A 17,973-nucleotide genomic window follows, 5' to 3' on the forward strand; every position below is an offset into this window, starting at 1 on the left:
ATGTTTTCTGTGAAAGAAAGATAAGATATTTTCATATCTTTGTTGAACTTAATCATGAACAAACATCAGCTTGAATTAAATGTTAATAATATATGATTTCAAAAAGTTCTTATCTTTTCATTTTGTTCCAAGTTTTAAACTTTTCTTTAAAATCTACAATATCTATAATAATACTATTATGAATTATAAAATACACGGGAATCAGAGGCGTAGTCAGGGGGGGTATGTGCAGGGGCTGAGCCCCTCCCTGGACTAGTGAAATCTATTGATTTTAGGGGGTTTTCAGGCCCTTAAAAGGTGCTGAGCCCCCCCCCCTGGAAAGAAAAGAAATTTAAGCGCCACCCCGGACAAATTCCTGATTATACGCCCCTGAAAGAAATTAAGTGGAAATAATGTTTTTCGAATTTTTGGATTTTTTTTTCAGCAAACTAAGACAGTTGAAGACATTATGAAAGCAGAAAAAGAAGACAACAAGATGAAAAATGGCGGATATTCAAAAGATTCTCCCGATGAAAAAGATGAGAAAATTCCGCAATCTCCCGAGTTGACTGATCTACCCGAAGCACCTGAAATGCCAAGCTTGCCTCAACCTGTAGAAATAAATGTACTAAATCCAAGTCCTTCGGCACCTTATCCTTCGCCTCCTAGTCCTCCACGATCCAGGGCTTCCAGTGCAAGCTCAGCTGCTGAACACGAGTTGAAGACGATGAAACAAGAAAAAAATAGAAATGCCGCGGAATCTTCCGATTCGGAATCTGACAAAGACGACAAGAATGTGTTAGCAGTATCTAAGGTTTGAAAACAGCGAGATAAAGCATAGATTGGGAAAATACAGCAAAATTCTTGAACATTTTAATGATAGATTTTTTTTGCATTCAATATCATTATTATCATTTAAAATCTCTTTTAAAAAAAACTGCTAATATCAGAAGAAAAATATGCCGAGTGCCATTGAATTATTTTTAGCATTTTATATTAAATCCCTTTCTATTCTAGCGGACTTTATTACCTAGTGAATTTCGTTGTATTTAAATTTTGTAGCATAACATAGGGAAAATTATTTGTAGTTAGATAATAACAAAAATACTTAAATAAAAAGGAAAGTTAATAATATAATATACCTGACGTACTAATGATTTAACCAGATGGTCTGATCTTAGTAATTAGTGTCAAACTTAAAATCATTCCTATAATTCATAGATATTTGTTCATCCACACTTTCAGTAATTACTTGCATAATGCTTACATTTGAAGGCAAACATATAAAATTTGTTTCATGTATTCCTCTGTATCTTTTTCTTGGTTAGCTAAACAGCGTTTTATTGTGGTTGTATGAGTAGTATAGACAACACATTAATAATAGTATTATTTGGTTGGAATTTATAACTAATCAGTAAATAGTTTAATTACATTAATTAACAGTTTATAGAACATGTAAATAAATTAGTTTAATTTCATATATTACATTAATTAACAGTTTAAAGCTTTACAGCTTAAAATGTCTACTGGGTGTCCCTAAAATGTATTAAGTGTCCAATACCGAGTAAAACCTTTTAAAACCCATAAATACTTTGAAGCAAAAATCAAACTCTGATTTTCATATCCCTTTATCTTTGCAACCCAGTGTCGTGACCCAAAATATTTCAAACTATGAATTCTGTTAGATCAAATAACTTTAGTTTGAAATGTCAAAGGTTTGCACCATCAGGTTGAAAAGATAAAGGGGTTAGAAAAACTCAATTCCTTTAGGACAGTCAACAAGTCCAGTTTCCTAAACTTTTAAAAAATAAATACATTATATATGCACAATGTGTACACATTGTGCATAGATCAAGAAAGAAATATTCAACGAAAAAAGGAATAAAATTAAAAATGCTCTCTATGAATATTGTGTGTTAATTGACAACCTTATGCAGAATTAAAATGTCCGAAAACAACAAAAAATGACTGATGAATACTTAATTCTGTACACTGGATTCAATTCATTACGTAAATTTTTGCATTCGAAAGCTTTTGTTGATGAATTTAAATTTAACTGAAATCAATGATTCGACGTTTTTTTAAACTCTCTTGTGTCATTCTCCAACGTAATACTGTCCAGATAGATGGATAGATAAATAGATAGATGGATAGATAAATAGATAGATGGATAGATAAATAGATAGATGGATAGATAAATAGATAGATGGATAGAAAAATAGATAGATGGATAGATAAATAGATAGATGGATGGATGACGGGGCGTATACAGGATTTATTCTTGAAGTGAAAGGGAGGAAGAAAAACTGTTAAACATGTGGCCGTAAGATTCAAGGGGATTCAGAATTTTGTTTTGGTTTTCTTTTAAGTACCCATGGATGGAAAAATTAGATTTCTAGAAGAAGAAGGGGGGATGTCTCATTACCATGGCCCCTCCCCCATTGCATACGCTCTCATGCAATGGTGGGATGATTTAGTAATGAATGAATGAATTGATGAACTGCAGCTTCTGAAAAAGATGCTCGGATGAACAATTTACAGATGACTAAGTGATTTTTTTGTACCGGATGACTAGAAGATTTAATGACTATATAAAACGTATTCATAATTCACAATTTACGTTAAGAAACATGAGCAAGTAAAAGAAATAAGGGAATAAATATTTTTGAAAGATCCATTTTAGTAAATGTATGTAGTTTACAGTTTAACCATATGTAGATTGTAAACAGACACCTTTATTATCAAATTTTACAGTTGTTGCAGCTAGATAATAAAACATGCAAACTGGCGTATACATGAACATAGAGCACACAAGAGATATGCAGGATACAACGCAAATTATGCGTAAATGCCGCAACAATGTTTTCTTTGAAGTGTTTAGCATCCCGCATGCAATTGTCAACAAATTGCAGGATGTATGTTCTAAGTAAGATTGTAAAGACGCCTTTTACGCCAAAAAAAGAGTTTATTTTTTATCCTAAACAGCGTACAATTGTAACACACACAAGCATATACAAAATTTTAAAATGCGCCAATTTGGTAGAAACAGGGTCGGGGGCACACCGCATAACGAAGGGCACACAAAAGGGAGGGGTGATATCCCCCCCCCCACCTTGAAGTGTAATGTAATTAAAGTATTTATTACTTATTCAAATATGTCTATGTATAATATTTATCGAAATGCTTCTTTTTAAAACATGGTTGTTGAAATAATATGGAATGAAATAAATATGGTCCCAGGATGGTTTCTGAATCCATGGAAACACTAAAACCCCTAACTTTCACATGAAATTCAGCTTGCACAGTTTTTCCAGCTGTTGCGATGAAAAATCTAATTTTGATTTATTTTATTATCTTTTGTCAAGATGTCTCTTACTTCTACTGCTATTTTTTTAATAATATCATGGGTGTAGTCAGGAATTTGTCCAAGGGGGGCCTAGCCCCCAAAGCCCTCCCCCTCACTACGCCTCTGAACAATATCTTTAAGTTAGACGTCACATAATTTCTTTACAACGTTTTTTATCTTTTAATGGAGTCTAAAACAACATTATTGTTACGTTTGATTTTAGTTAAATATTTGGCAAAGTTACTCTACTTGCATATTTTTGCTGTTTTTTAAAGAACCATGTGACAGAGATAGATTTAATACCATCTTTATCATTAGTCGCAAACACTCTCTTTAAGAAGACACATTTCCCGCATTAGACTTAACAATAAGCAATAAACAGTCCTGGAAACCATATTGTGGGAAAAGTTTCAAAATTAAGAAACTGCAGTTTTGCATTTTTCAATGTGGACGTGGGACGGTGGGACACAGTAAAATAAATGATTGAAAAAATGTTCAGGATAATATCGTTTGTCTTCTGTTTTCCATGGGTATATATTATATAGTATATGGATAGTTAGAACATATGAATAATACAATCGTCGTCGTAAATATCAATACAATAAAGACGAATTTCTATTTCAATTTTGATTTATACCAAGCTTTCAAACAGCAGAAACACTTAAACATTTAAACAAAGAGAAGTTGGCAATTAATAGCTTTTCTTTATTTATTTGTAAACTTGTAATTTAAAAATACTTGTTAGAAATCGAAACATAAATGTGTCTTCATTGTATTGATATAATCGCTGACAATTGTAACAATGTTACATTTTCCTGTAAGCTGTGCTGCATTTCAAGATAAGAAAGAAATTTTACATAAAATAACTATTTCTGCCCAATACAGCATTATATTTTTTTACTTTGATAAACGCCCCCGCTTGACGAAAAATTATTTGTTAAAATTTTTTTAAATTAAACCTTATTTTGTAATATTTCTGAGCTTTTTAAAATATTTATTTTCTGCGAATTTTAGGGGCCAAACAGTGTATCCAGTGGGTCCCCCAGGAGCACCCCCAGTCCTCAAGGGTCAGGCAAATGGACAGGAAGAGAGGGCGGCCTAGATCTACCAATGACAGCAAGGTATGATAAAAATAGCGATCTACACAATTATGAAAATTATGCATAAACTTTTGGAATCAGGCCGAATTTAAAGTGTTGCCAGGCCACAGCATTTTACTTATACTTTTTAACTTTTAGCCTTTGACATGAAGATTTCAAAGCTGAAGAATTTTTCTATTTTCAGTTTTATTTTTTAATGTGCATAGTGAAAATCATAAAACTAGGGAATAGGAAGACGACATGAAAGTACTTGTTTTTACAAAACTAATAGTTTTACAAGTCACTTCTTGAATCAACTTTTTTCAGTAAAATGGGTTTATTTACACTGCGCAATTTCTCATATTTATTAAACTATTTAAAATCATAACTTGAGCCTAAAAGTCGTCTTCCTATTCTCGAGTTTTCTAGTTCTCAATGAACATACTTATCAGGGAAATGAGGGAGAGGATTGCAAGTATGAAGAAGAAGGATAAAAGGGTTGAGGAGAGAATGGATTTCAAGAAGAAATACGAAATTATCAAAACTTTGTAAGCCCGTTCATTAGCAAATTTAATAGCTGATTAACTTATACAATAGCAGGCTAAACTGATAGATCAGCGGATAAAATTGTATATTAAATTGGCTTATTTTATTTCAAATAGTTGAATAACTGACAAGATGACTGATTAATCTGATAGAACAGCTGCTTGGCTCTCAAAATAGCTGATCAGCTCTTAAAAAAGCCTATAAGCCCTTAAAACAGTTGATTAGCCCTTTGAACAACTGATCAGCTCGTAAAAAGGCTGATCAACTCTTAAAACAGCTGATCAACTCTTACAGCAGCTAAACAAAATCTTAACAACAGCCAATAGCTAGAAACATCTTAAAACAGCTAAAAATATCTTTGAACAGCTTAAAAATATTAAAACCGCTAACCAGCTCTTAAAATATAGCCGATCGTTAATCAGCAAACGATTCAGCTAGAAACCCCGAATTCTACAAATGGCCAGTTTATTAATTCATAATATAGTCTTCAATGCTTAATATTATATCAAAAAATAATTTTGCGAAAGGGAAATATTTTGGGGTTTAAAAAACAAAATATGAAATGATTATAATTTAAGGTTAGCATTGACATGGGAAAAATCAGATGAGAACATGAAAATAATTTTTATAACCTTTGACAGGATATTTCCGTTTTTAATGCAAACATTTGATAAACTAACTTTAAATATTTATCATCCAAATTTTTTATTACAAAGATTTCGGGGCTAAAGTTTTTTATTGTAATTTAGAGATCCATAGAATTTCTATTTTTATATCTACTTAATTATTATAATATATGTAATTAAAATACCTAAATATTGTAAACCGTATTTTATCTAGTCTTGAGGATTGATTACAAGTAAAACCTTGAGAATTGATTACAATTAAAACCTTGAGAATTGATTACAATTAAAACCTTGAGAATTGATTACAATTAAAAACATGTATTTCGAATTGTTGCGTCCAAAATGTGCACAATCTTTAATCATGATTGTAAAATTATTCAAAATGTGTTTTTAGAAAATAGATGTGAACATTTTTTAACTCAATGCCTGTCATAATTTTAAGTCATTTCGCGAGCTTTTTAATATTTATTAAAAAAAAAATAACTAGAGGAAGTCTAAATTTAACGAAAATGTGATTTTCATTTTCCAGACGACTTAACTCATTCTTCCAGAGGAGAAATAAAAACCCCAGTCCTTTTGAGAGATATTTTTTCATCACCATGTAATGAACTTAATTTTGTAATTATGTACGATATAATTATGTACAAAGAGTGTCCTTAATGATTAACGTAAATACATATTTTTAATAAATTTAGAAAAGAACTACAGTGATTATTCAAATTTTCTTATCAAAGCAAATGTTAATTGAAAAGTAAACTAAGAGATATTGTTTTTATTTTTTAAAATTTTTATTTCTATAGTTTTTTACTTTGAAATTGTGAACATCAAATGCGGAAAAGTTATATAAATCTGTGTCTGGATTTTCAATAAATTTTTTAAAGACAAGTTTGAATTTTCAGACATTTTTGATGACTGTAGGTTGAGAAAAAGAGGTATCAAATATCTACTGTTAAATCAATGTATCTTACTTTGGAGAAAATCTAATTTTTGATTCACGCACAACTGGTGTACATTTGACTATCCGAGCTGGGCCAACCTTTGCGGTCCTAGTTTGGACTGTACCGCCAATTTACAATTACTAAAGCGGCAGACATGTGTGGATTACGTCTAACTGAAACGAATTAAATGTCTTGACAGAAGGAGAATGCAAAATTTAACTATTAACTATATACGAATGCGTCGAAAAATTATCGATGATTATTGGTTGTAATATCTGAATGATTTGTTTGGAATTAAATTGATTTTTTTACGATCCGAGTTGAATGTTGCAACTTCTGAATTTCTGAACATGGTCGAAGGTTTTAAGGGTACCATTGTAAATCGGGCATTGCGCCATCTCTGCATAGAGGGTCCCTTGAAATTCCGCGTGCAGTAAATATATATATATATATATATATATATATATATATATAACATAGTCCGAATAACTTAAGGTTTTAAAGATATTTCAGGGTTATATTAATGCAATTACTCCAATGTACCTTTCATGTCTAAAAACAAGTTGAATTTTTCGCTCCAGATCTACTTTCATTGAAATATTTAAAGATTTTTTTTCCAAGTCAACTGAAGAAAGGCCCGCAATGGCAAGTATAAACTTTAATGATAAGAATGTAATGTAAGTAGGTATGCAGAATGTAATATATAATGTATATATATATATATTGGAAGTAGGTATGCAGAATGTAAAATGCATTTAACACATGCTGATATACAGTGAGAACCAGAAAAACTGTGGAATATCAAGGCACAGTATACACCGGGTCCTTTTTCTTTTCTTCTATGAGGTTACCAGCGATTTCAGCCCATCAAATTGGAATTTTTTTTTGCGTCCTCAATTTGTTTTTTAAGTCTGACTGACCCCTGAAAATCAAAAAAATAATATTGCAGTTTCTGATAATAAAATATTGGTTTTCATTAAAAGTAAAAGAAATGTTGTGCAAAATCCTTTTCAAACTTCAAGTGCAAAAAATTAAATACACTTTCTTTCTTCATGTACAAGACGTCATCAGGCCTGATGATTCAGGTCATAGAGGTGTTAATACTTTCATTTCAGGTCAAAGAGTCATAGTAAAAACACATTTTGAGGAAATTATTAAAATTCCAAAAAGTTTCCCCTTCTCTCTTCCTTGCATATATTATCACACCTACAAGTAAGATCTTATTTGCACTTGAATAAACTGTATTAAAGGGACTGTAAAGGAAAAATGAAAGGGGGTATATTATCTCAGGTTTTGAACGATACCTACAAGACATCTATCTTTTGATCCTGTCTCGAGAAATTGACATAAAACTGTATCAAAATTATACCAAAACCGGTATATGCCAGATTTTGTATAAAAGTTGTAGTTTTAAACAGATCATATTCAACAATTACGCAACCAATCTGAAAACAATTATCCACAGGAGCCTGAGAATCTCAGGTTTGCTAATATTATAGTTTTTTTATTTTATATTTTTCATTTTTAATAGATATAATCATAGAGAATAGAATATATAGAGAGGAATTAAAAGTAGAGTACATTAATACAGTATGTTCCCTAAACTATTCATTTCAATTTCGAATTTTTTAAACTGTTAAATAAACTTTATAATGAATTAGGTGAATAAAAACATCATTTGATTTATAGTTATAACGGAAAAACTTCGTTTGTAAAGTGAAAGGCATAGAGTCTGTTTGAAATGATAATTGGTCAAATAATTTTAGATTTTCTATAAAATGATATTCTAGGGCCCAACAGGTTATATAGCATAAATATGTGAAGTACACCTGCAGTATGGAAACAGTACAACAAAATGGCCGTTTTACACTTTTTTCCAGTAAATTCCTCTCTATATATTCTATTCTCTATGGATATAATAGATATACAAGAATATTGATCGCTAATGCAGACTGTAATACTGAAAATTGTACAACCCCTTGTACATCATGAACTTGACATTTGAAAAGGTGATTGAATACGTTTTACTTCTCGGGGTCAATCTGTAGAGTATTTTTTTACTAATTTATTTAAAGAAGTTTAATAAAACCTAGGTTTCTCCCATTAACTCTTTACTAAAAGGTAATCATACCGAGATTTTCACTGCTTGCATCTGAACAGTCCACATGTTGACACATATAGAATTCGCCAAAGTAACACCATCATCCCAAGAGATTTAATAGTTTGAAAAGTCTTCCAACTTTAATGTGTTCTTTGTATGTAAGGGGAGTCTGATTGCCATCATTATTACTCACATATCGTTAGCAAGCAGCAACTTATCTTCGTTCTAAGGCCTTTGAAATTCAACTTTCTTCGGCTAGTATGTCTGCAATATTTGTAAACAAGCCCTCATAAATGTGTACAGAGTACAAATATACTTGCCGCAAACTGTATGTCAGTAGCTAGTACCATATGCTAAATTGCCATTTTCAATTTCAACTGTAACCCTCCGTTATAGTGAAGACGACATATATTCTCGTATCTCTATGGGCGTCGGGCGTAGCTTGGCGGAGGGGGGGATAGATAAAACTCCTAAGAATGCGCGAATACCGGATAATGTTTCTTTAATTCTCTCTCTCTATGACAGCTTGCCCTGACAGCTTGCTTCTATAGATAGTACAGGTTAAGGATGGTTACTATGAATCTGATACAATAAAGGTTGATTTTAATTTGATACGAATGTTAATGATTTATATTATGACTGTGAGACAGGTTGGATTTTTGATACAAGATAAACAATCAAATCCAACCTATATCAAATTCATAACATTCGTATTCATCCTTTACAATAGTTTCCAGATCAGATAACAATCAATCCCAACCTATATTAAATTCATATAGAATAATAGAAGCAAGCTGTCATAGAGAGAGAGTTAAAGAAATATTATCTGGTATTCGCGCATTCTTAGGATTTTTATCTATCCCCCCCTCGTGCAAGCTACGCCCGACGCCATACAGGGTGTCTCGCGAAACAATGACAGTTGGTGAATAGCTAAGAATGTCATTTTCCAATGGTTAAGTTGTTTGATACCAAAAATCAATAAAAATATTATATGGGAGTCATATCAAAACTGATTCGACAAATAAAATATAATTAAGCAAAAGATTTGTTTAACTAAAAATAGCTATTTATTAAATGTCATGTTTCGTGGGACACCCTGTACCTTATAAGTCTCTGTAGCGCTTCTATCTGCTTTCAAAATCATTTCATTCAAATCCATTCCCAATCCCAACATACAGCCGGTACCTACAGACGACTTAAAGTTTTGTGGAAAACTTATCTCGGAATTCATTTGAGACATATGGAAAGCACAAGAAAGGCAGACCACATTTTGGAAATGGCAGGACAAGGGAAATTTTGTGATTATTATCTCTAGAAATTTACTTCTAAAATTAGGTTGACAAATGAACGCAACAAATTATATCAAAAATCAAGACGACATTCAAGTCGTCCTGCATACTGTCATGTTTCGTGGGACACCCTGTATTAAACTTTTTAAAGATCTGTATAAATCCTGAGTTTGAGTTTGGGGGTGGATACGTTTTTAGAATTAGTTTTTTAAAATTGTTAAATAATGACGACATTAGATTCTATTTTCTCATTATTCACAAAGATTTCTGCAGAGAGGACTGGTTTCAATCACGCAGAGCAAATAGGTTGTCAAGTACAATAGATGGCAACACAGAATGCGTACACTTTCATTACAGCTGATTAAACGTCATAAGTGTCAACACGAATTTTCTGTCTGACAAAACTATAAATAAAAGTGATATTGTTAGACTAAAGTGNAGAGAAAAAAATTAAGCCACCAAACGAGTGAAAAAATACTCTATCTAATTTTGAGTTGTATTTATTTTTTACGTATTCCTACAAAGACGACATTTATCTCCACCAAATCTTGGAAATCCTACCAACTAATTAGAGGACATGTCGTCTTTCTTTTTTCATTTGCCACATATGACGTTGTGCGCAGTTGGTCGATTTTTGTGTTGCCATCTATTGTACTTGTCAACCTATTTGCTTAAAACAGTTTTCTTAATCGATTCAGTACGAAGACGACAAAAAGAACAACTTGCGGTATTACGCGCATGTAAATAAACACGTAAAGTAAACCTCGATTCAAATGATATTGGAACGTATTCAGTTTTCACGTATTTGATCGTATATATCTTACGGACGAAAACAAGCCAGTTTTCGGTGAATCTGCATTTGAACAACGCCGTTTGAACTATTGATCGTTTGAACTATTGTTCATTCGGTAATTTCCTTGAGAACGAGTTTTGGACCCCCTTTTATCAATTTTGTACATGGTTATCATTGGTCTTGTGGCCACATCGCCCGGCCCTCTAGCCTGTCCTATAGCCGCGGCGCTTGGCCCCTTGTCCTAGCCGCAGCGCTCGGCCCCTTAGCCTGTCCTAGCCGCAGCGCTCGGGCCAGAAATTGTCTTAACCGAACCTAACCCTAAAATAATAAAAAATAAATAAAAATAATTTTGATGAAAGCATGTATAAAAGTGATACGAGGGGGGGGGTCCAAAAATCGTTCACAGGACTGAAATGTTCATTTTAACCACTGATAATGGCGTCATTTCCTGTAGTTCAAACAACACATTATTTACTCATTTGAACTATTAAAAATGCATTTAAAATTTTTATATTTCATGAAAAAATATTATATGGTTTGTAAAATAATCGGCATCGCAAAGTATATTTACATGACCAAAAAAAATTTCACATCATGGACATAATATGATTCAAATGACCAAAAAAAATAGTTCAAATGAAGCATTTAATAGTTCAAATAAAAAAGTAGTTCAAATGAGCAAAAAAATCAAGTTCAAATTAACCAAATGAGAAAAAGATTAGTTCAAATGAACCAAAAAGATAGTTAGCAAAAAAATAGATCAAATTAGCGAAAAAGTAGTTCAAATAAGCAAAAAGATATAGTTCAAATGAGCAAAAAAAAGTTCCAGTGAGTAAAAAAAATCTAATGAATCAATAAAAGTTAAAATCATGCTGCAACTATTTTTTAAATGTTCATTTTATCTATTTTTTTGCTCATTTGAACTGTTATTTCGCTAATTTGAAATATTTTTGCCTCATTTGAACGATTTTTTGGCTCATTTGAACTATGGCTAGGGGGCCGAAGGCTATGGATAGGCTAGGGGGCCAAGTGCTGCAGCTAGGACAGGCTAGGGAGCCGGGAGCTGCAGCCACATGACCGAAAATATCAATTTGTGATAAACATTTATGAGATCCATGCAAAAAAATTGATGGGGGGGGGGGTTCAAAAATTGTATACTAGGAATCACCGAACTAATTATTGGTTCATTTGAAATTTTACCTAACCTTATTTGCTCATTTTTTTTCTTATTTGAACTATTTGTTTGCTCATTTGAACTATTTTTTGGCTCATTTGAAATATTTTTTGGCTCATTTGAACTATTTATTTGCTCAATTGAACTATATTTTAGGTCTTTTGAACTGTTCCCACATAACCAACTGACGTCAACAAGGCGTCAGGGCGATGTCGTCTTAGAACGGGCCAACGTCCTGACCACGTCAATCTTAAGTCGATTCAAAGTTGTTTAGACGTCGCCGCAACGTAAAGTGCAACCATTTTTGACCTCCTCACAATTTCCCCAAAATATGGTATGAAAATAAACAACACTTTTCTAAGCTTTCAAATATCAATCTTATTTCGAATTTTAAACAGAATTTAACAGAAGATTTTTATCAGCAGAACAAATGTTTTAATTCTAACACATGCTATGTTTGCAAAAGAATTGAAGAAACCAAAGACAATTTTACAAAGAAAAGAATAAAAAAATTACACGAACAATAGTTTACACGAACAATAGTTTACACGAACATAGTTTACATGAACAATAGTTCAAATGAACAATAGTTCAAACGAACAAAAGTTCAAATGAACAATAGTTCAAACGGGAGTAGTTCAAATGAGAATCAACCCAAACCAACCGCGTCCGTACAGACTACAGAATCTCTTCTGTAGTCTGATATACTGACTGATTATAAGATGAGTCATAAACTAGCTCTGTGGGGTTTCATTCAGACCAGTTGGCAGTCTCACTCTCCTCATGAACACTAGTATACATACTATAGACAGGCAACTTGAAAACATCTGTATTTAAGACGTCTGCTTAAAGAGCGTATAGAAATAAACATTTATCAATCAATTGAAAATATCTTCTATTAGTTGTTTTAGAGACGTAGTTATTATTGCAGATATATCGTTATAAATATGCAGTTTCCAAGCTCGGAGCCAAGAGTTTTAAATAGAATTGATAAAAGACACTTTCTGGGCCAAGCGCTGCGGCTATGACAGGCTAGCCTAGCGCACGTAATTTCCTTGGGCTTCTACCACCCTAATATTCTATTTCTAGATTTTCCTTGGCGTGCCTTCCCCCAGCCACTGATAATCGGGGAGTATTCTGTAGACGGTAAGAAAGATAAATCATATTTTTTTTTTAAATAATCTTCTAAAACTAGAAATCCAGTGGGCTTTCACACCTCTTCCTTAAATAATTATTTAAGCTTTTCGATATATATATTAGTCAATCCTTACAATTTACATCTTAGAGTTTATTATCTTACCGAGTTCCAAAATCAAAATTTGAGGCGAATTGGTCAAGGGGGTTCATGAGCTAGGATCGGACATAAAAAGTCCAGTGCTTAGGATCCATTTAATTTTGATGCGAATCCGTATCCGGATCCTGGAGCCGCACTGTAAAAAAAATCCGGATCCGGATACAGGTTATTTTTAAAAAATTTATATATAAAAATCAGGAAATTTTTATAATCTCTCTTTTTTCAAAGGATTTGTGTTTTAAGAAAATTTTTTTTTTTTTGCAGTTTTTGGTTGATATTTTGCTCCTAAGATCCGGATCCGTGGATCAGCATATTTTTGCGGATCCGAATCCAGGAAGCCAAATTCTTGCGGATCCAAAGCACTGATACTAACAAACAAAAAAAGCAAACAGAGATTACTGCTTTATATATATAGCCTTGGAACCCAGCTTCGCCTGCATACTAAACTTTCCCTATTAAAGTCAATCCGCTGAATTTAGAATTTTTTAACCAAACTCTTACCAAGTTCCCCAATCATGAGTTATAATCGAACATTTAAACAAACAGAGATTACTACTTTATATATTTAGATATATTGACCAATTGGACTTTAAACAAAAGAAAGTAACGTTTTTTATTTTATTAACACTTTGTTAAGGTGCCCGAGAAGTGGTTTTTGACCGAAGTCAGTTGCAGATATTTAAACCAGTTTCTGCACAGAGAGTCAGGTTCGAATATCTTAATGGAATTATATGTTTTTGACCTCCCCCACTCTTTACATTTGTTTAATTTTTCCCCAGTATTTTTGTAGGTTTAAACTTGAAAGGAAATAATTTTTGTAGATGTCTAACTTTTTTCCCTGAACAAACTTTCGAAAATTATTTATTTGAAATATTAACCCCTGTATTCAGAGATCCATTAATTACATTTTGATGCGGATCCGGATCCTAAAACTGCACTGGAAAAAATGGATCCGGATCAAAATCCGAATCCAGGTTATTTAAGATTTACTGATTTGTTAAAACAAAAAATGAATTATTTAAAATAATTTTCATCTTGTTTTCGCTTAATGTTATTTGATGAACCATTCAGAGATAAGGTTTTTGATAGTTTTAACTTTTTTTAACAGTTCAGATTTGGAGTTTGAGCCATAAAATTTTTTTTTTTCGGTATTTGGTAGATTTTTTGCCCCTTGGATCCCGATGTGTGGATCCACATATTTTTGCGGATCCGGATCAAGGAAGCCAAAATGTTGCGGATCCGACGGATCCGGATCACTGCCTGTAATAATTTATGAATTTTTTTCTCTCTGAACCTGAAAGGTTTTTGCTCGGGAAAAATATAATCTTAAACACTTTTTGGTGATCGCAAGGTGTCCGTGGTGTCTTAATATCTTAATAGAAGAAATATAAAATAGAAATAGAAGAAAATAATTAACATTTTCATTTTTGGCTTCAGATTGTTTTGTGTCATGAAATATTGAAATAAGTAAAATGAAAAAAGCAATTATTTTTTGTTGTTGCTAGGTTTAATCTGAATGATGGTCTGCGTGAAAGAGTACCAAGTAAGTTTATGCAAAATACATTTATGTATATTTAATTGCATGTTTCTTATTTCCCTTAGAGTAGTAAGCTTACTATTATAAGCTATCCCAAGATCAGCACGTATTTACTTTAAAATCAACAAAGTGGATTTTCAATTTATGTACTTCTTTTGAAGTTCAAGACTTCTTTTATAGTACTTCTTTTAAAGTTAAGTACTTCTTTTAAAGTTTAATACTTCTTTTAAAGTTTAATACTTCTTTTAAAGTTTAGTACTTCTTTTAAAGTTTAGTACTTCTTTTAAAGTTTAGTACTTCTTTTAAAGTTAAGTACTTCTTTTAAAGTTAAGTACTTCTTTTAAAGTTTAATACTTTTTTTAAAGTTCAGTACTTCTTTTAAAGTTTAATACTTCTTTTAAAGTTTAGTACTACTTTTAAAGTTTAATACTTCTTTTAAAGTTTAGTACTACTTTTAAAGTTTAATACTTCTTTTGAAGTTTAGTACTACTTTTAAAGTTAAATACCCCATTTAAAGTTAAATTTTCCTTTAAATGTTAAATTTTTCTTTTAAAGTATCATTTTCAAAAGTTTAATTCTCTAAGGACCTCCACAAGCCAATTTAGTATTGTTGGTTTCAATTCTAAATTATATCTGGTGTTGTATCATCCAAGGGCTCACCAGGACATCAAAAATTCGACCCACCTAGTTAGTTGACATGTCCTTGTCTTGGGCTTGTTGAACTAGGATATGTAACTTTTACCAAAAAAAAATCTTAAAGGGACTGTAAGCGTAATTTCATGTGACCTTCTATGCAAAGATGGCAATGTCCGATATCCAAGGGTACTATTAAACCCTTAGTCTGTTCGTGAGTTCTGAGATGTGTGTGTGTGCATTGTAAACGGTGCGTAACCCACTTGTATTCAGCTCATACAAGCATGTTAGAATCAAGGATATAATGCAAGGAAAGTTGTTTCATAGGTGTACGCATCTTTTGTACAACAGTGTACTGTCTCTTGGCGGTAATGTAAACACAAGACGGATGGGATCCATTTTTCACATAAAAAAATCAATGAACTATTCTATTGTTATGAAACTATTATGTGAATTATCGGGCATCGCATGGTCCTCTCTGCATGTAACGATCACTTAAAATTACGCTTACAGGCTACATATAGGCCCTTAATATCTAATGTCAGCTAGACTTTAAACCAGTTACATCTAAGCTTAAACCTGTCGACAGGTTTTAGTCCCGATGATACAGCATCAGTCATTAATCGAGAAAAAAAAATTTAAATTTTATCATCTCACAATTTCCATTTTCTATTTAATTTTTTAAGAAATGGAAAAGTTTGAGGGATTGGATAATATGTTGAAATGGATTCTTCACACCAGGACCAATTATTTTACATTTTTTCCTTAGTAAGAAAAACCATTTATAAAGATTATAAAGATTATAAAGATTATAAAGATTATAAAGATTATAAAGATTATAAAGATTATAAAGATTATAAAGATTATAAAGATTATAAAGATTATAAAGATTATAAAGATTATAAAGATTATAAAGATTATAAAGATTATAAAGATTATAAAGATTATAAAGATTATAAAGATTATAAAGATTATAAAGATTATAAAGATTATAAAGATTATAAAGATTATAAAGATTATAAAGATTATAAAGATTATAAAGATTATAAAGATTATAAAGATTATAAAGATTATAAAGATTATAAANCTCCCTAGATATTCAGTTTGTTAAAGTTTTTTTTTCAGCTAAACTTGGAGGTAATTAATGTTTTGGTTAAGAAGTATGAAAAAGGATGGAAAACTGTGCAAATAATGCAATAACAAATAAATCCAAAGAGCATTGAAAATCGTTATCTAAGTTTCAAACATTGAAACAAGAACTTTCTCTAGTCCTGTCTGTTTAATCTGTGCAAGAACGAGAAAGGTTTTCTTTGTAAAAAATAATGAAAAATGTAAGCAGGCAACAGACGAAGGAAGATCTGAAATCAGATTTTGTATGTTACAGAGGTGCTCTAAGTACTCTCATGAAAACTCCATATGAACAGGAACATTTCATATTTTGTTAAGTTGTAAAATGTTTTTATCATGGTGGTATTACAAACCCTGGAAATACTAACAGTTGAAACACAAGCTCAGGAGAGTATTTACACCTTACTTCTACAGTAATAAACAAAAAACTATAGAATAGGAGGACGACATTAAATACTGAAGTTCATTTGTTATGGTTACAAAGTAAATAGCTTAACTAGTAAGTTATAAAATCACTTATTAAGTTATATGGGTCTCTTTACATCGCACATTGCACAATTTCTGTGCCTCATGTTCATTGGAATATTTGAATTTCTAACTTGAGTTTAAAAGACGGCTTTCTATTCCAGAGTTTTCTGGTTATCGCTGTATGTTACACCAGCTGAGGCGCCGCAGACTGCAAGAGGCCGAGTGTTGAGGCTACGATAGTCTGGGGGGGGGACGAGTGTTCCGGCTAGAATATGCGGGGGGGGGAGCTCTGTAGGTTTTGTCTTCTCATTAGTTTGTATTTTCGGTTTTTTTTTCATAAGTAAATTAGTGCTTAAACTAGTTTGAGCTGGTTTCCAATTAAAACAGCTCATAGTTCTGCTAAATTCAGTTTAAAATATTAAAGAATAAAGATAATAGTAGGACATGACGTTCCAAGTTTCGTTTTTTAATATATAAAGCATCCAAGAGACAATTTTGAGACATAATCCCATCATACATTAAATGATATTCATCACATCAACATCACATCTAGTTGTTGCACATTTATTATATCATTTCATATAATGTAATGTTTTGACAGGAAGAGGGCTGGATAATTAAAGTTGTCAAGTTCAATGGAACAGTTTATATGATGCAGGTATTTCAGTACATTGAGAGGGAAATGGGAATGTCTGAAATTTTAAACAGAAAGAATAAGTGGTTATTCTTGTGGAGTGAAATATATACCCCTGTGGGAAATATAAAAAGATGACTTTATACAGGTTGATACAGAGGAGCAGAGTGGGAGAAGGATGCAGCAACAGGAATCGGAGAGGGATCAGAAGTTCACAGCCTGGGGGTACAAGTTTGAACAGTTCATGAGTGTTCAGGTAATAGTTCATGATTTTTTTTTTAATTGCCAGGACTAAGATTGGAAAGTATTCCTTCTTGATCAAAGCTGAGATGGATGGATACAAGGCCAAGGAAGGGTTACATGTTTTCTCAAAAATCGGGGTTTTTTTTCAAAATCTTTGAAATTGTT

General features: G+C 32.0%; 2 protein-coding genes across 2 annotated transcripts; both read left to right on the plus strand.

The window, feature by feature from the left end:
* The first annotated feature begins 351 nt into the window (after nt 1-351).
* Nucleotides 352-6,281, plus strand: LOC111709499 (mediator of RNA polymerase II transcription subunit 15). Its single transcript, XM_023483181.1, has 3 exons — nt 352-793; nt 4,340-4,446; nt 4,857-6,281. Exons 1-3 carry the CDS (start codon nt 449-451, stop codon nt 4,954-4,956), a joined length of 552 nt encoding a protein of 183 aa, XP_023338949.1. The 5' UTR covers nt 352-448; the 3' UTR covers nt 4,957-6,281.
* A 6,485-nt stretch (nt 6,282-12,766) lies between these two features.
* On the plus strand, nt 12,767-17,860 carry LOC111709494 (decapping and exoribonuclease protein). Its single transcript, XM_023483163.1, has 8 exons — nt 12,767-12,865; nt 12,956-13,017; nt 13,803-13,872; nt 14,671-14,708; nt 16,022-16,076; nt 16,675-16,759; nt 17,533-17,589; nt 17,714-17,860. The coding sequence occupies exons 1-8, from the start codon at nt 12,819-12,821 to the stop codon at nt 17,858-17,860; spliced, it is 561 nt and encodes a 186-aa protein (XP_023338931.1). The 5' UTR covers nt 12,767-12,818.
* The last annotated feature ends 113 nt before the right edge of the window (nt 17,861-17,973 follow it).

The sequence above is a fragment of the Eurytemora carolleeae genome, unplaced genomic scaffold, assembly GCF_000591075.1.
Source record: "Eurytemora carolleeae unplaced genomic scaffold, Eaff_2.0 scaffold779, whole genome shotgun sequence".
Taxonomy (NCBI): Eukaryota; Metazoa; Arthropoda; class Copepoda; order Calanoida; family Temoridae; genus Eurytemora; species Eurytemora carolleeae.